The sequence below is a fragment of the Lutra lutra genome, chromosome 15 (assembly GCF_902655055.1).
Source record: "Lutra lutra chromosome 15, mLutLut1.2, whole genome shotgun sequence".
NCBI classification, from domain to species: Eukaryota; Metazoa; Chordata; class Mammalia; order Carnivora; family Mustelidae; genus Lutra; species Lutra lutra.
In genome coordinates, this window is record NC_062292.1 from 37,021,076 (window position 1) to 37,046,724 (window position 25,649).

Below are 25,649 nucleotides of genomic sequence, written 5' to 3' on the forward strand. Positions count from 1 at the left end.
GAACAAAATACCTGTATTTTCCAACTCCCAAGATGACCATTTGCTGGATGAGATAGCTAAAAACCAGAAGCTGGGATACTGAATGTTTGAACAGATACTGCAGCAATTCCAAGGGTACTAGGGAGACAAAGATGAGAGTTTAAGTCTCATCAAAGTGGGGAGACTTGGTATAAACATCATACTTCAGTTGAGACCCCAGAATGATGATGAACTAGAAGAAAAGTAGAGTAGAAACAGACCAGAAGAGAGCAATGCCATCTCAGTCTATCTGCTTGTGAGAAAATTAAATATATCTGGGAAAAAATACAACTTCAAGAGCTTCTATAATTTTTCATTCACAAAATCTAAAGTTCAATTCAAAGCTGTCAGACCTATCAAGAACAGAATCAAATGACCAAATGCCAAAAGAGGGAGGGTAAAAAAAGATGACAGATATACCTAAAGGTGAAGAAAAACTATATTAAGACTAGAATATTAAAATGAATATGAGTAACATGTTCAAGAATTGGAATCTATGGGAAAAAAGGAAATTCTGGAACAGGTAAAAAAAAACTGAGCAATTCAGTAGATAGATGTGGTAGCAAATTAGACACTACAGAAGAATAATCAGTATACTGAAAAATGGATCAATAGGAATTATCCATATGGAAGCACACAGAAAAATAGGATAGAAAATACAGAAATATGCCTGGGTGACTCAGTTGGTTAAGCATTTTATTCTTGATTTCAACTCAAGTCATGATCTCAGGGTTGTGAGATCAAGCCCTGTGCTGGGCTCAGGGCTGGGCATGGAGCCTGCCTGAGATTCTCTCTTTCCATCTCCCTCTGCCCCTCCCAACCAGCACATACGTTCTTTCTCTCTCTGTAAACAAAACAAAAAAAACAGAAAGAGCATGAGACATAGCTATAAAAAACAAAGTAAAAGATCTAACATACATAAATTGGAATCCCAGAAAAAGGAGAGAGTACAGAGGAAAGGCAATATTTGAAAGAAAAAATGGCTGAGAATCTTACTAAACAATAGAAAGACATCTCAAGTCACAGATGCAGTAAGTTCTACAAACCTCACAAAATTAAAAAAAACAAAACAAAACAAAAACAACAACCCTAAAGCCAAAAAGTACATCTGAGCACACTATAATAAAACTACTAAAAATCAAAGCTAGAAAAATCTTAAAGAGCAACCGATTAAAAAGAGACATTTCCTTTAAATGAGCAACAATAACAACAGTATACTTTTCAACAAAAACAAAGTAAGTTCAATGAGGAAAAAAATGACATATTTACAATGTTGAAAGAAAATTAAATTCTAATGTAAAAGAATTTTGAAGGGGTGGGGGGTGGGAGGTTGGGGGCACCAGGTGGTGGGTATTGTAGAGGGCATGGATTGCATAGAGCACTGGGTGTGGTGCAAAAATAATGAATATTGTTATGCTGAAAAAATAAAAATTAAAAAAAAAAATTCTAATGTAAATTCTATAGTCAGGAAAAATATTCTCCATTAAAAAAAAAAAAAACAACAACATTTTCAGCTAATCAAAACCTAAGAGAAATTGGTGCCTATCCTGCAGATATTCACCAAAGGAGTTCTTCATGCAAAAGGAAAAAATCCCAGGTGGAAGAATGCAAATGCAGGAAATAATAAACAGTAAAGGGCAAATATATGGTTAAAAATAAATAATATAGGTTACTTAAACCAAAAAATAATGTCTTTGTGTTTTAAAGTATATGTAGAATGAAAATACATTCTGCATAAAAGGTCAGGATAAAGGTATTATAAGGTCTTTGCATTGTCTAGGAACTGGTAAAGAACTAACAAGATAGACTCTTTAGGGTGCTATCTAACAAGATAGCAATCTTTAGGGTGAGTACTAAAGAACAATGCAAGAACATTCAACTGACAAGCTAACTGAAGGGAAAATGTGTAATAAAAATTTTTCATGATTATAGGGAAGTGAGGACAAGAGAGAGAAAGCATCAAGGAACACGTGGGACCAAGAGTATGATGACAGATTTAAACCCAAATAAATATCATGTAAAATTTTAATGACTAAACACATCCCAATTAAGAGAGATTATAATGGATAATAAAACGATGCTCCAAAGACATCTTAAATAGAGGCCCACAGAAGAACTGAAAGTAAAGACAGAAAAAATATACCACTGATATCAGTAACATAAAAATACTTAGAAAACGCCCCAAATATTTAGGAATTAAGCATTACAATTAAAAATAAACCGTTAAGAGAATAAATCAGAACAGACATTAGAAAATACTGTAACTGAACTATGATGAAAACAGGAACCATAAAACAAAGGGTGGAATCTCACTAAAGCAGTGTTTAGAGGGCAACTTATAACTTTAAAATACATACAAGAAAAAAATAAAAAGAAATGCTAAAATTCAGTAAATTAGGCATGGATATAAAAAGCTAGGGAAAAACAAAAATTAAACCCAAGCAAAATTAAAAGAAGAAAAAGCAGAAATGAAATAAAAAAACATGCATAAAGAAGGGAAAAATCAACAAATTCCTACAGTCACTGAAAAGATACATAATATGGTAACTTTAATTCTGAACAGATTTCATGGAGTCCTTTAAAAATAAAAAATCTGACAGCTCTATATTAAATAATATTTCACTGAAGTCTTTCTCTAAAGAAAATAAGTTCAGAAGGATTTATCAGTGCATTCCTCCAAATATTAATAAGGAAATAATGCCAACTTTACATAAACTCCTCCATTTCTTTTAAAAAGATGTATTATTTCCCAAATAATTTTTGAGGCCAGCAGAGTCATAGTAACAAAACCTGTCAGGGACATTACAAGAGGGGAAAAAAAGGAGAATGTCTAATCAACATAAGCCAAAAAAAAAGACCAATCAGGAATGCAAGATCTCACGTTAAAAAATCAATGTCATTTATCTTATTAATAAGGGAAAAAGATATGATCACCTCAATAAATGCAGGGAAAAAATCTGATAAAATTCAACACCTATTCATAACACTCTAAATGAGGAATGGATGGTAATTTATCTGATAAACAGTATATAGAAAACATCACACTTTTTTAAGATTTTATTTATTTGAGAGAAGAAAGAGAGCATGAGCAGGGGAGAAGGGCAGAGGGATAAGCAGACTCCCCGCTGAGCAGAGAGCCTGATGGAAGGGCTGAATCCCAGGACCCAGGATTATGACCTGAGTCAAAGGCAGGAGCTTAACTGACTGAGCCACCCAAGAGCCCCAGAACACATCTTACTTAATTATGAAATACTGAAAGCTATTCCCTGAAGATTCAGAATAAGACAAGGATGTCCACTACTCAGTATTTCTAATCATATACCACTAGTGATGTCAACCAAAGTAGTAAGGCCAAGAGGGAGAGAAAAGGATTTAGAAAGGGATAAATTAAATTGTCACTATTCACAGATGGCCAGTTTGTATGCCTAAAAAATCCAAAAAAGAGCTAAACTATAAAAATAACTTATAGAAAGTCATTGAATAGAAAGTCAATATACAAACTCAACTGCATTTTTATACATCAGAAACAAATACAAATAAAAACACAGTTTTCAATTTTGTATAAAAACATCAAATATCTAGGCATAAATCTAATGAAAATGTGCGAGATATCTGCACTAAAAAGTTGTAACTTCTTTTTTAAGTAGGCTCCATGTCCAAGGGCAAACTTGAACTCATGACCCTGAGAGTCACATGCTCCACCAAATGAACCAGGTACTCCCCAAAACATTTAAAAGAACTTAAGTTAATGTACAGACTGTTCATGGATTGGATGATTCAATATTATAAAGATAATCAATTAAGGGAAAATTGACTATATAATTGAAAATTGAATAGAATATTGATATAATGTTATATAATCAGTATATATTAAATATATTATAAAATATATAACAATATATTATTATATATTTATTTATATGATTATATATAATTGTTATATAATTATTATATATTATATTACCTATATTACAGTATAATTATAATGTAATATTATAATATAATATTCAAGGACATTCTAATAAAATTCCAGCAGGTGTCTGTGTTTGGAAATTAATAAGATATTTCAAAATTTGTCTAAAAACATAAAGGAACAAGAATAATAAAGACACCAAAAAAAAAGTTGGATAATTTATAGTACCAGATATCAAGTCATAGTAATTTACATATATAGCAATGGTGCAAGGATATACAAATAATACAAAAGAACTGAGCAAAGCCCAAAAAGAAACCACACATATATCATCACTTAATTTAAAACAAATATGCCAATGAAATGCTGTAAGGAAAGGATGGTCTTTCTGATAAATGGTGCTAGGGTAACTAGAGAGCTACATGCAAAAAGAAAGAAGTAAAAAAGGAAATTTGATCTTTATCTAATAATGAACACAAAAGTAAATTACAGAAGGTTCATAATCTAAATATGTAAGTTAAAACAGATCTTCTAGAAGGTAACAGAAAAATATATTAACAACCTTGGAATAGGCAAAAATTTCTTAAAGAGGATACAGTAAAAAACTAACTAGCAAAAAAACCCTGATACATGATTTCTATAAAATTCTAAAACTTCATTCACTGAAAGATACCATTACTAGAGTGAAGAGGGAAGCCACAGAGTAGAATGAATCTGCAATTTAGATATCCAACAATGGACTCATCCAGAATACAGACCTAACTCCTAGAGGTCAATTAGAAAAAGACAAACAATCCAGTTTAAGAAAATCAACAGAAGAATGAATCAGGTATTCCAAGAAAGAGGATATTCAAATGAGTATATAGGAAGGTGCTCAGTATCATTACTTTCACAGAGATGCAAATTAAAGCCACTTTGAGACAGTGCTACATATCCATCAGAATAGCGTAGAAAAAAGGTAATATCAACTGTTGGTGAAAATAGGGAGCAACTGGAATTCTCATAAACCATATACTCACTGGTAAAAACACAAACTGGCATAATTACCTTAGAAAACTGTCCAGTCATGTCTACTAAAGTAGAACATATATGCATATCTTATTAGCCAATAATCCTGGCAAGGCATATACACAAAAGAAATAAATGTGTATGCATAATGAAAAATCATGAACAAGAATTTTCAGAGCAGCTTTATTCATAATACATCCAGGTAATTACAAACCAAGTGTCCATCAAAGTACAATGGATAAATAAACTGTGGTATATTATTAGGAAAATTAAAAGAAATAAACCATTTCCATGGATGAATATCACAGACATCATACTGAGTGAAGTAAACCAGACCAAAAAAAAAAAAAAAAAAGTACATACTGTATGATTCCGTTTATATGAAGTTCAAACAGGCAAAACTAATTAGTGGTGATAGAAGTCATAATAATGATTATTTTGCAAGGAGGTTATTAACTGGGAGGGACCAGAGAGGATACCTTCTGCAATTCTGGTACTAGTAATATATTAATACTTTATATTAATCTAAGTGGTATTTACGTAGATGTATTCATTTATAAAAATTCATTGAACTGTTCATTAAGATTTAGGTACTTTACATACAGCTTAAAAAATTCTACCAAGTCTAAAGTCAGGCCCTCAATTTATCAGCTTTAATGCCTGTTTTAAATAAATGCACTACATTTCAACAAAACTACTGCTGAGAATAGGTCTAATCACTATTCTGAGAACTACAACAAGCAAAACGCGTAACAGATGAGAGTAAGTCATCTGTATTCCAACTTATTTCCCTAACTGTGCGGTTTGAAAACATCAGATAGATTAGAGGTTAGTGATAGGTAAATATGATAAATTCATTCATTCAACAAATACTATTAAGCACCTACTATTTGCAAGTCCTGGGTTAGGCACTGATCATATCTACTCATCTGAACCATTAAGTACACTGACCTGGCCAAAACTGAAACCAACCCATTAGTTACAGCTCGCCTAGAGAAAGAATACATTAACAGAAAAGAAAAGGTCTGTATGGAATCTAGTTAAGGGGATTCCAAAAAAACCTGAATCTGTTTCTTGAAAAAAAGCAGTACAGATAATGTGCTAAGGGTATCCTGGCTAGGCAAAAGGAATCTGGGGACCAAAATTATTCTGGTCACAAGAGAGGTACTAAGTTTAGCTTTACAAAACTAAAGATGATTCAGTATCCTTTACCATTTCCTTGATAAACTATTCCATAAAATTACTACTTAATTTTACTCTATAACTATATTTAGCAATTTTTCTAGTTAATAAATTTAGCAACTCTGCTTCCTTGATTCGAGAAAAAGGATACCTTGGCTAGTACACTATTCATTCTCTAGAAAGTGAATAATAAGCTGACATTCTCGTGAATCTATTTCCAGTGGTTATTATGAAGACTCCTAAGAGTATTTGTAACTCTCAGTGTACAGATATAAAAGTGAGTTAAATCTCAGGAATGGACTTGGGAATATGGCAATCAGTTTTTGGAAGGGCCACACTGTCTGGGTAGCCTGATGATTAAATTAAGATTAGGAGTTGGCAAACTATAGCCTGAAAGCCAAATACAGCCTCTTGCCTGTTTCTCTAAATGAAGTTTTATTCGAATACAGCCATGTTTATTTGATTACACATTATCCACAGTTGCTTTCATGCTACAGAAGCACAGTTGAGTGATAGAGACTGTCTGGGCCACAAAGTCTTAAACATTTTTTAAATTAAAAAAAAAATTTTTTTTTAAAGATTTTATTTGATAGACAGAGATCACAAGTAGGCAGAAAGGCAGGCAGAGAGTACGGGGGCGGGGTTGGCGGGGGGGGAAGCAGGCTCCCTGCTGAGCAGAGAGCCCGATGCGGGGCTCATCCCAGGACCCTGAGATCATGACCCAAGCCGAAGGCAGAGGCTTTAACCCACTGAGCCACCCAGGTGCCCCACAGTCTTAAACATTTATTATCTAGTTCTTTACCAAAAAAGTTCACTGACCTCTGCTTTAGGTGATTTCTCCCTCTCGTTTCTTAACTGCCATAAACTTTATCTTATTCCATAACTGCGTTCATTTCTGCAGTTTTCAATGGGCAGAGTGACTTGTCCCTAATACCAATTTAGACATTCAGAGATGGAAATTCCATTGTCACTGGTCACTGACTAATTGCTATAAGTCAATGTTTTCAAAAACTTAATATAATCATGAAGCCAGCCCTTATTAAGTTTCTCCTCTTAAATAATTCCTGCAGTTTTACAATTCTTAAATCATTAATGGTCTTGAATTAACTTCCTGTAAGTTCATCTCTTTCAAACCATAAGTTTATTAAGCTTATTATTCATAAATAATATGGAAGATAGCATTAATATGGTTTCCTCATTTTATATTCCTATATGTACCCCCAAATTATGAGTTTTTCCTTGGGGGGGATGTATTTTATTTTTAATAGCAGCACTGTACAAGTAATAAATGAAATTGCCCAAATCCATGATATTTATGAAATTATTTTTCTCTTCTAGAACAGTGGCTTGAGAAAGTCCAAGTAAATATAAAACAAAACAGCCATAAATGCACAAATAATTTTTTTTTTAAAGAAAGGTAGGTTAGATTTAAGAAGGAAGTTGAGGGAATGGGGCACCTGGGTGGCTTAGTGGGTTAAAACCTCTGCCTTCGGCTCAGGTCATGATCTCAGAGTCCTTGGATTGAGCCCCACATCGTGCTCTCTGCTCAGCAGGGAGCCTGCTTCCTCCTCTCTCTCTGCCTGCCTCTCTGCCTACTTGTAATCTCTGTCTGTCAAATAAATAAATAAAATCTTAAAATAAATAAATAAATAAATAAATTTAAAAATTAAAAAAAAAAAAGAAGGGAGATGAGGGAAATTGGAAGGGGAGATGAACCGTGAGAGACTATAGATTCTGAAAAATAATCTGAGGGTTTTGAAGGGGCGGAGGGTTAGAGGAGGGGGGAGCCAGGTAGTGAGTATTATGGAGGGCACATATGGCATGGAGCACTGGGTGTGGTGCATAAACAATGAATTCTATTATGCTGAAAAGAAATTAATTAAAAAAAACGAAGAGAAAAAAAAGAATTCTTAATTTCTATGGGAAGTCAAACAAGGACTATGACAACATCTAAGAAAGAATCCAACACAGTGTGTATTTCAAAATATGGTAGCATTACCAAGGGGGAACAAAGAAGGGTTTAGAAAATGGTATCTTCTGGAAAGCAGCTGAAACACATCATTCTATTATAAACTACCTACAAATCACAACTCACTATGTGAAAAGGAAAGTATACAAAAGTAACCTGGTAAGGGAAATAAAAATCAAAACCACACTGAGATACCACCTCACTCTAGTCAGAATGGCTAAAATTAATAAGTCAGGAAACGAAAGATGTTGGAGAGAATGTGAAGAAAGGGGAACCCTCCTACAGTGTTGGCAGGAATGCAAGATGGTGCAGCCACTCTGGAAAACAGCATGGAGGCTCCTCAAAAAGTTGAAAATAGAGCTACCCTATGACCTAGCAATCAAACTACTGGGTATTTACCCTAAAGATACAAATGCAGTGATTCAAAGGGGCACATGCACCCAAATATTTATAGCAGCAATGTCCACAGCAGCCAAACTATGGGAAGTACCTAGATGTCCATCAACAGATGAATGGATAAAGAAGATGTTGTATATATATACAATGGAATACTATGCAGCCATCAAAAGAGATGAAATCTTGCCATTTGCAACGACATGGATGGAACTAGAGGGTATCATGCTTAGCGAAATAAGTTGATCAGTAAAAGACGATTATCATATGATCTCACTGATAATGAGAAATTGAGAGGCAGAGTTGGGGCTTGGGGGGTAGGGAAGGGAAAAATGAAACAAGATGGGATCAGGAGGGAGACAAACCATAAGAGACTCCTAATCTCACAAAACAGACTGAGGATTGCTGGGGGGAGGGGAGGTGGAGAGGGTGGTTGGGTTATGGACATTGGGGAGGGTATGTGCTATGGTGAGTGCTGTGAAATGTGTAAGCCTGATGATTCACAGACCTGTACCCCAGAGGCAAATAATATACTATATGTTAATAAAAATAATTAAAAAAAAAAGAGTAACCTGGTAAGAATCAAATCCTATCTGATTTATTCTTTCAAAAGAGGGAAAAAAAGGAATGTCTTCAGAGAGTTACACAGATATAGCACAAACATAAACATCCAGAAAAGGGAGAGTATTAGAGCTAAAAGGTGAGTAAATTCCCCATGGAGAAAAATTTGCCCGAATTTTACAAAATAATATTCAAAAATATTGGAGCTTATAGAGAACTGAAGGGCAGAATATTACTCATCCATGACCTCAATTTTAATAAAGTAGGTAAAAATCATATGGGGAAAAGACAAAAAAATTAAACAAAAAACAACCAAGTTTAAAAGTCCATATTTTACTCCTGAATAATTACACAAAGATATAAATAAAATACCCATTAACTTTTACCTGAATGCGTCCGAAAATGCATTTCCAGACTTGATTTGCCTTTAAAAATTTTCTTACAAACATCGCATTGATGAAAGGTTGCTTTGTATCTAAGAAACATAAAAAGGGTTGAGTTTTCAATATAACTTTGATAATACAATGAAAATAGGTTATAACACTTAAAAAGTTTACATATAATTCTCACATTAATACAGCACAGAACTCCAAAGGAATGTAGAAATATTTTAAAGTACCAAACTTACCTCTGGCTTTTCCTCCTCCAGTTACATTTAATAAGCAAATCTATAAAAAGACGCCTTAGACTTTAAACCACTTAATTTTAAGATTTAAATCACTGGACTCCTGTATTATTATTTGCTATTAAAAATATCAAAGGGAAAATTATAGGGACAGAAACAAACCAATTATGGGTTCAAGGAAGAAAAAAGGAGTTGAACAAAGAGGTCTGGTGGAAATTTAGGGGTGATGGACTATTCTGTATCTTGACTATGGTAATGGTTCTATGACTACATGCATCTGTCAAAACCTGCAGAACTATACACTACAAACAAGGAATTTCTCTGTATCGGGCTCTCTGCTTAGCGGGGAACCTGCTTCCTCTTCTCCCTCCTGTCTGCCTCTCTGACTACTTGTGACCTCTGTCTATCAAATTAAAAAAAAAAAAAGTGCCTTCATTAAAAAGGTGACGCTGCTCCAACTGGTTCTCTTAATAACACAAACAATAAATATTACAAACTTGAAGTTAAATTTTATACTTAAATTTTAAAAGAACACAATACCAGACCTTTATTTTTATCACAGATTAATAGACATAAGAAGCTACAAGGTACTCAAATCTACCTTAACAGGCAGTAAAGTGCAGTACCTAAGAATATGTGTTTGTGATTTTAACAATCCTAGACTCCAATTTCATTGTGAGGATTAAGACATTGTAAAATGATTAGCATTTAAGTGGTGGTTATTAGGAAACCTATCATCTCACCTTGGAAGTAATTCATATCTGATGAGCACATGCCAAACTAACTCAAACACAGGTTACTATAATGTTCTGTAAGACAGTTTGCTTTTAACCTATCTACTGAGTCTTACTGGAATGTTTAGCATATCGTTACCAATATTCAACAGCAATAGTACGCCTAAGGTTTCAAATGCCACTCGTACTTTTCAAGCCATTCAACTCAACATTTACAAAGCGGCTACAAAAACTCCATGCAAGGTCCTGTCTTTCAGAAACTTACTTCTACTTGAGGAAACATTTAAAAAGATAATCTAGATTTAGTGACTTGGGAGTGTCATGATGAACTTAGCAGAAGACTTGTAACTAGTATATTTGTTTTGTCTTATTCTGTTCATCCACAGTAAGTACAAATAGAGATGCAAACAGGGGCACACATAGAAAGACACAGGGGTCTTTTTTGCCCTGCATAGGACATTTAGCAATGCCTGAAGACATTTTTGGTTTTCATAACTGGGGCTAGGTAGGTGCTACTGCCATCTGGTGGACAGAAGTCAGGAATACCAATAAATAAACCTAAAGTGCACTGGCCAACTCCCCAACAAAGAATTAGCTGGCCCAAAATGTCTTTGCTGTAACTAAGAAATCTTGGTCTATACTATGAACGGAGTGACGTTTTAAACATACATAAGCTCAAAACACTTTAAGTGCCTCACAGTGAACATAGGATAAAGATAAAATCTACAAAGACCTCAATGGGTCAGGCCCTATGCATGTACCTGGGACTCTTCTTTCTCATATGGATGCTAGAGTATACATTTTCAGGACAGGAGTGATAAAAAGTTCCAAATGAAGTTGAGATGCCCATTGTGAAAAGGACTTAAAAATGGGTGGCTCAGTTGGTGAAGTGTCTGCCTTCGGCTCAAGTCATGATCTCTGGGTCCTGGGATCGAGCCCTGCATTGGGCTCCCTGCTCAAGGGGAGCCTGCTTCTCCTTCTCCCTGTGCCCTCCCCTACCTAACCTGTGCTCTCTCCCTCTTTCTCAAATAAATAAAATTATTTTTAAAAAATGTCTATTGAGTTAGAAATAAGGAACTTATGCTGGCAGCAATTTAAGAGGTATAGTAAAGTCAGAGATCACATCACAACAGCTTGTTACACTGAATGGAAAGTGGAGAAGTAGATATGGATACTGAAATAGAGACACCATTTTTAAATGTTTAAAAGGGAAGAAGAAATGTAGAAAATAATGGGTAGGAGGAGGGGTGCTAACCTTCATCACTCCACATTCTTTTCCTGGAAAATGGGCTTTTATGTATTCATGTATAAATCTTTATCCACAGGTCAGACTTCACTCCTGAGATTCAGACTTAGATTTACCTATCACATTTTATGTTTGAGTTTCTATTAAGCATCTCAAAGTCAATACACACCAAATAATTCATCATCTCCCTCTGTAAACTTAGTCCATCTTCTGTATTCTCTGTCTCAGTGGCTCATTTATCAACCATCCATATGAAAAGAGGAATTCCTTGAGAACAGGAATTATCCATGACTACTCCCATTCTCTCAAAAAATTAAGTATTTTTCAAATAAGCACCTTCTACTATTTATTACTAATGCTACTCCCTAGTTAGGCGCCCACTACCTTTTTCCAAAATTCTAACAACTTTCTAACTGGTTGATTTATTTCCCTCAATTTATCTACCACAAACCCAGCCTCCCTACACCAATAAGAGTGATCTACCCCAAAAGAAATCCAACTGTGTCACCCTCTTGTTTAAAATCTTCAATGGCTTTGTATCACACAGGAATAAGTATTGGTTCCATAAAATGATATGCAAGGCTTCACATTTTAGATCCACCATTAGCCAGCCCTTGTAGGAAGTGGAACCTACAGGTTCTGGTTCCAAAATTATCTAGGCCAGGAGATAGACCCACAGGCTCCTGTAGCAGTGAGGGAATTCCAAAATTCTTTCATAAGGTTTCCAGATCAAAGTTTTTTTCAAAATAATACTGTAACATTATTTGCCTTTCTCATTGTGTTGGCATTTACACTAATGACATATACAAAAAAAACATGGCAGGTAAAGGTGCTGGCATCTGAGCTCTAAACAAGGCAGTAGAACCAAAATGTAGTAATGATCATTATGCTCCTCACTGTCAGGCACTCACAAAAAGAAAAGAAAAATGTGGTAAAGGAGTTAAATTACTAATTTTACTAAGTTTCAACCTTTCAGACTGTGGCCTTTGTACTGTTCTCAGTCATGAAGGTGCAAGGACACAAGAAGCCCTTCTACACACTGAAGTACATGCGTCTGAGGGATGAGCTGAAGGAACCACTTTCTTTATGAAATACCATTTTGCTTGAAAGAATAAAAGACAAGCCATGGTTACAGACTTGAGTATTTGGCAGACACTTCCTTGAAAATTAAAAGAAGTAAACCTGTTACTTCAATATTGTCATCAATGATAAAGTTTGAGCTTTCGAGCTAGTATAAAGATTTTGGAGAACTTGTGGCTACCCTTGTCACATTGACAGCTTCCCAATACACCTTTCTGAGAGACTGGAGGCGACATTAACAAACGTGATTTGTTGATCTGCTACTGGGAAATGTACTAACATTTAGACATCTGGCATAACTTACTGAACACATATTTTCCAAATGACAAATGCATATTACAACTTATGCATAGGTTAAAAAATTCATTCAAGTAAAAGACCAATACACTGTAACAGAGTATGCAATATCATTAATCTTGTTTCAGTTTGCACCTTGCAACTACCTTGAAGAAACTAGCACTTAAACAGTTTTGGTGTAGTAGCAAAGACTATTAGCCACAATTATCTAAGACTGCTATCATAATACTCTACCTTTTACCAACTATGTATAGAGAGAGGCTGGATTTTCTTCATTTACTTCAAATAAAATAATGCATGGCAGTAAATATAGTAATCCAACTGTCTTCTATTAAGCCATTAGACAGATTTACATATGGGCATATTACTATATGGCATATTACATATGGGCATATTACTATTTTTAAGTGAATTAATAAATAAGTACTTAATTTTTTCTCAACTGAATTTCTAATACATTTACATAACTTAAATGATGTAATTTTCATATTGTAATTTATATAATAAGAGATCCTGAGATACTGAACAATTTTTAAAAGTATAAAGGGGTTGAGAAAAAGTTACAGAATCTCAGGAGCAAGTGAGTCTGCAGTTCAGTCTATTTTCCACCCATTCATACAATATGTAGAATTTCTTATTTCCTTTAAAAAAAAAAAACAAAGATTTTATTTATTTATTTATTTATTTATTTGAGAGAGTGCACCCGATCCACAGGAGAAACAGAGGAAGAGGAACAAGCAGACTGCACTGAGCAAGGGACCTGACGTTGGGCTTGATCCCATGACCCCGAGATCACGACCTGAGCCAAAATCAAGAGTTGGATGCTTAACTGACTGAGCCACCCAGGTGCCCCCTTATTTCCTTTTCGATACAGCATCATATGTATCTTTCTATCCTAGCACTTAGTAGGATTCCTATTATCGCATGAATACAAGAATTCAAGACTACAATGAATACACTGATTCAATGAGTGAATCACTGAATAAAAATCAGTGAAAGAAAGTATAAACCAGTATATGGAAATATAAAAAACAGATACAAATCAGCACTTTCCTACTCTCCTTCAAAATGGTCTATCACACATTACATTTAAAGATATTATGTATAGTTCATTGATCATGCTCAGCATATTAACCTAAGCTTCTTGGCACCCTGGACCATGTCTATTACTTAGCGTTTGTTCCAACATCTAGTCCAAGAACATGGATTCTCTGTACATTGTACACTCAACAACTCATCTCAGTTAAACTTCAACTAAACTTTATTAAAAATTTGGTGTTCAAAATAAAAAGAGAGACCAAAAAAACAGACTTTTAGAGAATAAACTGGTAGTTATCAGAGAGAGATGGGCAGAGGGAATAAATGAAATAGGCTGAGGACTTAGAAGTACATTTATCATGATGATCACTGAATAATGTATAGAATTGTTGAATCACTAGATTGTATATCTGAAACTAATATAATATTGTATGTTAAGTATATTGGAATTACAAAAAAAGTTGGTGTTTAGGACAGCACATGCCTCCTTCAAATAAAATACCATTTTAAATTATCAGTGTGCTTAAAAAGAAATTAAATTCTGACTAGAAAGTGTCCCAATAATTGCTCTTATTAAATACAATATATAGTCAGCACACTTATATTTTAGGTAAGAGCCACAGCAACCAAAGATAAATGAAATGCCCAAAGAATTTCAAGATTTTATATTAATCATTAACTTCAACGTCTACCACCTTTAGCCTTAAGTCAAATGAAAACAAGTAAAACAAAAATGTTTCATTCAGTTCCTTTAGGTCAGCAGAGAAGGAACAGAAGCCAGAAAAACAGAGCTAGTTAACTTATCCCCAGCTAAACAAAATAAACTATGAGGCAAGTTATAACTTTCCTCTAACTTACACTTATCCAATGTAGTAATCAAACTGCTTTTTCACTTACTTTTGCCACACCTTCTCTCCCAGGTGTACACTTTTGTAATGAACAGTGAGATGATCCCTACGACCAAAACATTTTCCACATTCTTCACACTGATGAGCCTTCTCACCTTAAAGACCCAAATATTTTGATTATAATATGCACTTCACTTTTACCTCCAGAAATATTATCAAACAGTAAGATAACATAGTGGGAAATATACCAGAAAAGTAAAGCCACCCTTTATTCTGGGCTATTTGCTTTATATTCCTTAATCAAGTATCTTTCTTCAGTGAATCTATGGTTATTTTCATGGATGTGAGCCCTTTTCCCTCACTTGGAAAAGAAACCACTTGGATTCTTGCTGTAGATTTCAAATCTTACCTTTCAACATAACACAGCAAAATAAATGAAATTACTTCAAACCTCAGTAACTTTCGGGGAGTAGAGTAGATCTAGATGTCAAACACTTCAAATGAAAATATAGTGAATCAAGAAGAGGCTGTTTTACTGTTGATAAAAAGGACCTGAACATTTTCAGATCTTTGCTGTATTTTTAAGGATTTCATTTATTTATTTGAGAGAGACAGTGAACAAGAGGGCACAAGCAGGATGGAGTACTGAGTAGGAGGAGAGAGAGAAGCAGACTCCCCATTGAACAGGGAGACTGACGAGGGGCTCGATCCCAGGACCCCGGGATCACGACCTAAGCTGAACGTAGACACTTAACCAACTGAGCCACTCTGGCACCCCTCTTTGTACTTTATTTTTAAAGTATTTTTCATCTGTGGAGATGTCACACATTTATTTGTAATGAGCCAAAATACAAATACGATGTAAAATTCTAGATGAGTCCCATTTCTCATCTCTATTCTTATATCCAGTTACAAAGGCTTGCCTTTAAAAACCACTGTCTCAACTTAATCCAGTATGCAATTAAAGTATGTGATCTCTAGAATTAGGAATTTAGAATTCTCCTCCTGAGAATGAAAATGTGTAATTTCAGTGAAAATGTCACCAGACTGTTAGCATCTCTTAAAAGTATTGATAACAACTGCACCCTGCAACCTCACTGAGATCATTTAAGAAAATAATTAAAATAATAATAATAAATAATAAAAATAATTTGCATACTTTATATATATAATTTGCATACTTTATATTTATATTTATGTTTACAATAATAATAATCACCTGTTCTACTGTGCTCATAGATGGCTCCTTCCCATTATTGTGCTCATATAGTTGACTCTCTAAGCACTTCCTGAACATCAATCCAAGAGGAAAATATTGAAAGAAAGCCCAGAATATAAAAATTGTAAATATGGTATAAAGATCTGAAACTGATCAGGACTATTAAGGTACTCTTCTTCAAAAACAGGGTTTTAAAAATTCCTATTACATAAACTTTAAAACCCAATCATAATCATTTCTCTTCAAATACGTTTTGCTAACCAATTATTGCAGACATCACATAATATGTAAAATGCAAATTTTGAGAATTTGATTAAAATAAACATCAAAATATAGTCTGTAGTCATAACAGGTAACCAAATGATTAAAATTACAGTGAACAAAAACATGTCACAAAATTATGTTCCTTTCAGATATTTAAAAAAAGTTTTCAGAATCAGCATTATCAATGCCAAATTATTAAAATTATAGCCAACATAAACATGATGTAGTATGTCCTCTAGTAGGTGCTTTTTCAAGGATTTTGTAAACATCATTACAAAGTACCTGAATGTATTTTTTTGTGCTTTGTAAGATGGTCATGACGAATAAACGTTTTCCCACATTCATCACATTCGTATCTTTTATCATCGTGATGTACTCGTAAGTGAAGTCTATAAAGAAAAAAAGTTGAAGACCATAAAAACTGGTGACACCAAAGGAAAAATCTTGATTAACTCTAAGTAAGGGAAACTGGGTTGTTTACTCACCCACCTTCATACGTTATTTGCTCCACTTCTATAACTTTCATCTTTCCCCACTCTCTTACTACCTAACTCCGGGGTTCCTACTCATCTCTTTCAAAAAAAGAAACACCTCAACATTTGCACATACACTATGTCTCCAAGACCTTCCTTCCTGACCTAGATCCTAAATCTACTTCACTGAACATACTAAATGTCTAGGGACACTATCTGACTGGTGGAGTTTCAGAGATAGCAAAAGTAGGAATGAGCCAGGAGGAAACAGAATCAGACAAATGGGGTAAGTGACTTACACTCATGATATAGCAAATAATTAAGAATTAACCCTTCTCTGTACAACTGATACCACTTACAAATCAACACATGAGAATTTAGTAAATTTTATAAATAATCAACTTTCTGACAATTACATTTTGTTACTTTTTTCACACTAACCAATGTGTAGTTCATTTTATAGTCACCCAAAGACAGATTATAAAAGGTTTAAATTATTAAAATTCAATTAACTTGAGTTATTTTTAGCACCATAATCCTCCACCTATATATATCCCAGTGAAATGAATAGCTTTCCCATTCAAGTTGCCAAAACAGATATTGATTCCACAACAAAAGCCAGTAAATGACTGAACTACATCTAAAAAGGTGACATTCAGTTTAAAATTTTTTTTAAAAAGAGGTAAATAATAAGTGAAAGTGCAAACATTAAAGCCTTAAGATTAAAAGCCCCAAGAGCATTAGTAAACATGTAAAATGTACACATTTCACAGAAGGTAGTCACTTATTATTTATTCAGGAAAAAGCCAACTTTTCATAGACTGGAAATGTGGTCTGGTATTCAGCTATTAAAAACAGTTAGGTTACAACTAATACACAGAAGACTTTCCAACATTTAGAGTCCTAGAGTTTTCAATTTTGCCATATTTCATACTGAAATATTTTCAGATGATCAAGAATAATGAAATATACTAAGGTTAGAATATCAGAGTTTTAATGAGCTTTGATTCAAAGAAAAGTAATGCAATAAACATTTAAATGACAGTTACTTGGACAGTAAAGCATTTAGCAAACTTGGTGATGAAATATTTAATATTTTGCACTATAGAATAAAGACTATTAAAAGTTGTAACGTTGGGGAAAGTCTGTAAGTAAAGTTTTTTTGCATAACTTTATTTAAGTGCTAAGAAATGTTTCAATTCAACAAACAACTAATGCAATGATAAAATGGAATTAAAATAATTTATCTTACCTAATATAGGGGGAAAATGGCTTGACTTACCTATATGAACTTCCATGACGGAAACTTTGCCCACAGATACTACAAAGATGAGGTTTTTCTCCACTGTGGATTCTCAAATGTTCTTTCAAAGTAGTCCTGTGTTAAAAAAAATATACATTTATCTAAAGACTTCTATTGTCAATATTTATATTAAGGAGGTTTTCAGGGGTGCCTGGGTGGCTCAGTCAGTTAAGCATCGGACTCCTGATTTCAGCTCAAGTCATGATCTCAGGGTTGTGAGATCAAGTCCTACATTGGCTCCATGCTGAGTGTGGAGCTTCCTTAAGATTCTCTCTCTCGGGGGCACCTGGGTGGCTCAGTGGGTTAAGCCGCTGCCTTCGGATCGGGTCGTGATCTCAGGATCCGGGGATCAAGCCCCACATCGGGCTCTCTGCTTGGCAAGCAGCCTGCTTCCTCCTCTCTCTCTCTGCCTGTCTCTCTGCCTACTTATGATCTCTCTGTCAAATAAATAAATAAAATCTTTAAAAAAAAAAAAAAAGATTCTCTTTCTCGGGACACCTGGGTGGCTCAGTTGGTTGGACGACTGTCTTCGGCTCAGGTCATGATCCTGGGGTTCCAGGATCGAGTCCCACATCGGGCTCCCAGCTCCATGGGGAGTCTGCTTCTCCCTCTGACCTTCTCCTCACTCATGCACTCTCTCACTGTCTCTCTCTCAAATAAATAAATAAAATAAAATCTTTAAAAAAAAAAAAAAAAAAGATTCTCTCTCTCTCCTCCTTTCTCTGCCCCTACCCCTGCTTGCATTCTCTCTCTCTCGGGCACGATTTTCAGAAAGCTTACTAGAAAGGTATTCAAGCTAACAGATCTTACGACAATTTTCCCTTTCTCCTACAGTATTTTCGCTTTTTATTGGGTTAGTCTCACCAGTGCATAATCATGCCTGTTTTGTCTCTCTCTTTTAAAAACACATACACATACACAAAATTAACTTTGGCTCCCTTTGCCACCAACTTAAACAGCTATCAAGAAGTACAACAAAAGGGGCGCCTAGGTGGCTCGGTGGGTTAAGCCTCTGTCTTCGGCTCAGGTCGTGATCCCAGGGTCCTGGCATCGAGCCCCGCATCGGGCTCTCTGCTCTGCGGGGAGCCTGATTCCCCCTCTCTCTCTGCCTGCCTCTCTGCCTGCTTGTGATCTCTCTGTCAAATAAATGAATAAAATCATTAAAAAAAAAGTACAATAAAAAATGCTCAATTGTACTACTGCATTAGGTAAAGATGATGTGAATTTTAGCAGAGAGAATTTAATAATATATAAACAATCCAATTTATCAGTACCATTCCTTTCAAATATGTGCTCAGTAATCTGTGAGAAGAATGTTTTAGGGCAAAGAAAGCTTTACAGGTCTTTGTAACTTCCAGATGCCAATGTGAAAAAGGAAAACCATATAAAGAATACAATTACCGTCATTCCTAAATCCTCCAGCCCTACTAACCTGGGATGGACTTGTTAAAATAAAAAACAGAGATTAGCCTTAAAAATTCCCCGAGCAGACAAGTCCCACAAACAAAGCCTAACGTAGCTTATTTTGCAAGGATAACTTGTGCTGGGTCATTTGTTTATGCCTCTGAAAACCATAGGCAAAACCTAAACCCTTTCCCAAGGTTGATGTGAGGTAACCATTAACCAATTCCCTATCACTTAAGAAAATCGTAATGTCACAACCAACCACTGTAAAGAATAATCAGTCACTGCTTTCTCATTGTATAAGCTGCATATAACAACATACCTGAGTCTCATTCTGTGTTTTGGTTTGAGTGTTCCTGGTTTGCAAACTCTCTTTTTATAGATGCACAATAAGCTTTTCTAATTACTACTTTGGTGATGCATTGGTTTTACTTCTGTTACTTCTGAACAGGGTATTGTACAACCATTGCTGCTCCAAACACACAGCTAGCATTTCCTATAGTTCTAACACTCAGAAATTTCCTACATATGTAAAGTGCTGAGTAAGGACAGCAAAGTTATTTTGGGAGGAAAGACAGTAAAAGGCAATGTGTCTGACTTTGGCAGGCTTTTTACTGTTTCTACTACTTGTATTTATTTTAATCCCACATCTAGTGAGTATTAAGGCTGAACCTGAAATGAAGGCAGATCTATGCCAGTAGATGGTGCTCTTCTACAAGGCCCATCAACACTTGACAGGTGCATCCGCAGGTATACTCTGCTTCGTAGAAATTATCCCTAGAACTATTCCAGACCCCTACCTATTAGGTAATTAAAAGTGAAAAGATAGATTGTTTTAGTTTTTGGTTTGCTTTTTGTTTTTATAGAAAAACTTTTAAGAAAAAAGAATGTATAATGCATAAAATGAACTATATCCATCTGTAAGTTTTCATGTAAATATAGCATACTGATTTTCCTATTTTACCATCATATCAATTTGATATTTTAAGATCGTGGCACTTCTAATGTTTTAAAATTATGGAACTTTTATATAATGAAGGCTATAAAATGTATACATATTTTTAAAAGAATTCTATTATTACACTTCAATGCAGGATGAGACCTAGAACATTGTTATACCTTAGAATGCCTCTACATGTTCCTCCTTGATTTCTTAGGATAACCATTTATGTTAAACATTCCCTTTCTTCTTTGTTTTACTACTTAGCAGTATATATATACTACGTATTTTTGAAAAACAATAGCAAGCACAAATCTAACAATATTGCTACTATTAGGTAAAGAGCCTACAAAAATAGTATGAACAGTGTCTCTGTATCAAAGTCTGGCTGTAGCTTGCCTGAGCATTGGCAAGAGCCCTTTCCAACATGTCAGCAGGTAAGGTCAAACATGAATACTGGAAAAGAGGGTACATCACAATTAGAGCATCTGACAATCTAGAGTGGATCAGGTACTAGAAGTCTGACAGAAATACAGCCAACGTAAATAGGCTGCTGTATATATTTTGCTTCTAAGCTTACTATGAACTACCTCTAATTTTCAGAGACAGATCGAAAAAGAACATTTCTGTGAAATGAAACAAGTATGGTTAAATCAAGTAGCAAGGAATAAATACAATAGTAGGAACCTCACTAGCATGCACGTACTATACAGTGGCAGAGTACAGATAACATTTGAATCAGGGAGAAGGAAATGGGGAACTGCTATTCATTGGGTATTTTCAGTTGTGCAAGATGGGTAAATTCTAGAAGCCTGCTGTACAACATTGTGCCATAACACAATAATAATACTGTATTAGTAACTTAATACTATATTATAACTTAATAACAATACTGTATTGTACACTTAAACATTTGTTAAGAGGGTAGATCTCATGTCAAATGTTCTTACCACAGAAAATAAAAAATAAATTTTGGGATCAGACTTACTCTTGCATTTTGTCCCCTATTTAAAAGAGGAAACATGCCAGCAGGGATCTTAGCAATGACAACTTCAATCTGTCCCATAGCATTACTACTACTAGTGTGGACTAGTAGTAGTGACTACTACTAGTAGTAGTGACACCCACTGTTACACATGTTGCACATCTGACAACTTGGAAACTTCATGCACCATCCTCCTAGGAATTCCCTTTGCCTCTTTCCAGGATTAGAATTTCTATCTCCTGTAGCCCTTGTCTTCCTCTTCATTGGTTTATGTTCTCATTCTGGTGAATGAGAATTCAGCTGCTTCATGAGAAAGAATACATCAAAGGCCACTTTTTGATGTCACAAAAAATGTCTTAATCATCCTCAGACCTGACTGTCAGTTTGACTAAGAACAGAATTCTAGCGGGAAATAAGCTTCTTTAAGAATCTTCAAATTCGGGGGGTGCCTCGGTGGCTCATGGGTTAAAGCCTCTGCCTTCAGCTCAGGTCAGGATCTCAGGGTCCTGGGATCGAGTCCCGCATCGCATCGGGCTCTCTGCTCAGCATGGAGCCTGCTCCCTACCCCCTACCCTCTCTCCCCCTGCCTCTCTGCCTACTTGTGATCTCTGTTAAATAAATAAATAAAATCTTAAAAAAAAAAAAAAAAAAGAATCTTCAAAGTCGGGGCGCCTGAGTGGCTCAGCGGGTTAAAGCCTCTGCCTTCAGCTCATGTCATGATCCCAAGGTCCTGGGATCGAGCCCCACACTAGGCTCTCTGCTCAGCTGGGAGCCTGCTTCCCCCTCTTTCTCTGTCTGCCTCTCTGCCTACTTGTCATCTCTCTGTCAAATAAATAAATAAAATCTTAAAAAAAAAAAAAAAGAATCTTCAAAGTTGGGGCGCCTGGGTGGTTCAGTGGGTTAAAGCCTCTGCCTTTGGCTCAGGTCATGATCCCAGGATCCTGGGATCAGGCCCCGCATCCAAATCTCTGCTCAGTGGGAAGCCTGCTTCCCCTTCTCTCTCTGCCTGCCTCTCTGCCTACCTGTGATCTCTCTCTACCAAATAAATAAATAAAATCTTAAAAAAAAAAATCTTGGGGCACCTGGGTGGCTCAGTGGGTTAAGCTGCTGCCTTCGGCTCAGGTCATGATCTCAGGGTCCTGGGATCGAGCCCGGCTTCGGGCTCTCTGCTCAGCAGGGAGCCTGCTTCCTCCTCTCTCTCTACCTGCCTCTCTGCCTGCTTGTGATCTCTCTCTGACAAATAAATAAATAAAATCTTAAAAAAAAAAAAAAAATCTTCAGGGGCACCTGGGTGGCTCAGTGGGTTAAGCCACTGCCTTTGGCTCGGGTCATGATCTCAGGGTCCTGGGATCGAGTCCCGCATCGGGCTCTCTGCTCCTTGGGGAGCCTGCTTCCCTCTCTCTCTCTCTGCCTGCCTCTGTCTACTGTGATCTCTCTCTGTCAAATAAATAAATAAAATCTTTAAAAAAAAAAATCTTCAAAGTACCACTGTATCATCTTATCTCTAGTGTTGCTGTTCGGAGAGATGTCCAAGTAATTCTAATTCATAACTCGGTGTATGTAACTTTTTTCCCTGAACAATTAGAAGCATATAGAAGCTTCACTTTTTCCCCAGAGTTCTGAAATATCACAGTGATGTATCTGGGAGTAGGTTTATTTTCATCTGATGTCCTAAGCATTTGATGGATAATTTTAGTCTGGCAACACATGTCCTTCAGTTTTGGGAAATTATCTTGAATTATTCAGTGATGATTTTTCCCTTGCTATTTTCATTGTTTGTTCTTTCTTTCTGGACCTCTTGACTGTTCTCTAATGTTCTAATCCTTATTTTACACTTGTGTAACTTTTTGCTCTTTATCTTTTGGGAGATTCCCTCAACTTTGTTCTTTAATCCTTTGTTCTTCAATCCATTAAGGTCTTCACTTTGTCTATTATGCCTTGAATTTCTGAGAGCTCTGATCTGTTACAGCATCCTGTTCTTGTCGAACGGATTCTAGATCTTCACTGAGGCTATTCATAATATGAATATTTTTCTCATGAAGCGCCCAGTTGTTTACTTATTTTCTTGCAAGTTTTCTTCTTTCTGAATAATCTGTTTCCTTCAAGGTTTTTTTTTTCTTCTTCTTCCTGACTATGTTAGAACCTAGCTTCCATGTTAAATGTTTTCCTTCTGTGTTTTATTCTTCTGTCTATGTGTGATAGACTAAAATGCAGATGGCACAATCAAAGAGCATGCAGGAGTAGGCCCTAATGACTAGGCTTCAAAGTAGGTGACCTGAGTATACTATTTGTTAGGGAATATATTTGCCCCTTGGTTTTTCAGATTTTCAGGGAATTGTTCTCTAATCTACTGCCTGGGGGCTAAAATCTAAAATCCAAAATCTCAGCAGGGATAAGGCCTGGGACTCACTGCTTTCAGCATTCAGAATACATTCATCATATAACAACACTGTATACTTCAGTCCAGGTATCTTTTAAGTTGGGATAGGGGTAGGTGCCCAGCAGCAATGACCTGTATGGGTAGCAGAAGAAAATCCAAATAATCTAACTTCTAAGAAGTTTTGACTCTAGTGTTCCGTATTCTGCCTCTCCTTTGCCCTAGTTCCAGATGTACCTGATATTGCCCACTCCTCTACCTTTTGTGGATTCTATGATGTAAACCATGTTCTTGATTTCTCCATTGCCACCTTAGGATTTATTTTCTTAGATCTGCTAAGTCAGTTTCCACTTATCAATCTGCTTTCTAGCTTCCAATCTGTGTTACTCTTGTCACACTTCTGTTCTCCCTGTCTTCATAGCTTACTGTCTTTTAAGTGAGTCTACCAGTCAATAACCTTTAACATAGTTTTAGTGGGGTTTCAGAAAGAGACAAAGTGGTATCTATGTGAAATCTATCACCTAGGGGCACCTAGGTGGCTCAGTTGGTTAAGCCTCTGCCTTTGACTCAGGTCATGATCTCAGGGTCCTGGAATTGAGCCCTGCATCGGGCTCTCTGCTCAGCAAGGAACCTGCTTCCCTGTCTCTGCCTGCCTCTCTGCCTAACTGTGATCTCGCTCTGTCAAATAAATTAATAAAATCTTTAAAAAAAGAAAAAATTTACCATCTAAACCTGCATATCCTTTCATACCAACTTCTATAGCATTTTATGTTATTTCTTCTTGTGTCCTTAAATTCCAAATTAAAGTATAATTTAAGTATATTTGGCATTACCCTAATCTTATAAACTATATTAATTATTTCTATATAACGGGTGCCAGGATTTTTCTGGGTGTGTAGATAATTCCTCACCTTTCTCGTACTGATTTTCCACAGATAAAGCAAGTCCATTTTCTCTTTCCACCGTGGGTACATTCTATATGGCGTTTCAAATTTCCAGTGTCATTAAACTGGCGACCACATATATCACATGGAAAAGGACCTAAAAAGGAAAGAAGCATGTATATTTAAAGTTTAAAGAATAGGTACTAAATTAAATTTAATAGGTATATTATGAATGTTTATCTACCACTGTAAATGCATCTATTATAACACATGCAGTTATTCACTTAACAGTTTTCTCTTCTCTTCTAGATTGTTTATTCCTAGAAGCCAAGTTACAATCATCCCTGTATGCCTAGAGCTGAGTTTAGGGTGTGGCATCTAAAATAATAAATGCTGTATAATCTAATCGGTCAATAACCTGAAATGGCCAATTCCCAGTTTGAAATCAGACTGGAACAAAGTAAAAAACGTTACATACCAGTTTTCTGGGAAAAGAAGGTACTGAGAAACTTTGGAAGAATAAACAAAGGACTTTAGAGAGCTCATAAACTGGAAATGAACTGCTGTTCCTCAAAAACACAAATTTTTAATGATGTTGCCTAGACTGAAAATATTGTAGACTCTACTGTGAACTTTAATGAGAAATTAATCATAACAGAAAAACGGGAAGAAAATGGCATTTGGACACTGAAATTCAGAAGCATGTCTATAAGCAGAATTGTTCAGTAGCCGCAGTAGTTTTAGGGGAGTTTCAACGTTATTTTTGAGAGATGACCTCAAAATATATTAAGTATCTTTAACATATTCTCATTTAAAATCTCTAATATTTCATCTTCCATGAAGTCTGAGCCTTTTATTCATTATTAACTAATTCAACAAGTATTTATT

The 25,649-nt window shown here is 35.5% G+C and overlaps 1 protein-coding gene across 4 annotated transcripts in view; it reads right to left on the reverse strand.

The window, feature by feature from the left end:
- ZBTB41 (zinc finger and BTB domain containing 41) overlaps positions 1–25,649 on the reverse strand; it is a 52,081-nt gene that overhangs the window by 9,999 nt on the left and 16,433 nt on the right. The window contains exons 6-11 of one of the 4 annotated variants that reach the window (XM_047703969.1): positions 24,789–24,918; positions 18,151–18,246; positions 16,678–16,784; positions 14,962–15,067; positions 9,431–9,519; positions 12–117 (exon numbers count right to left, since the gene is read on the reverse strand). In XM_047703969.1, the coding sequence (XP_047559925.1) occupies positions 12–117; positions 9,431–9,519; positions 14,962–15,067; positions 16,678–16,784; positions 18,151–18,246; positions 24,789–24,918 (634 nt within the window). The remainder of the gene's footprint in view (positions 1–11; positions 118–9,430; positions 9,520–14,961; positions 15,068–16,677; positions 16,785–18,150; positions 18,247–24,788; positions 24,919–25,649) is intronic. The other 3 variants (XM_047703968.1, XM_047703967.1, XM_047703971.1) reach the window with 3 other exon arrangements.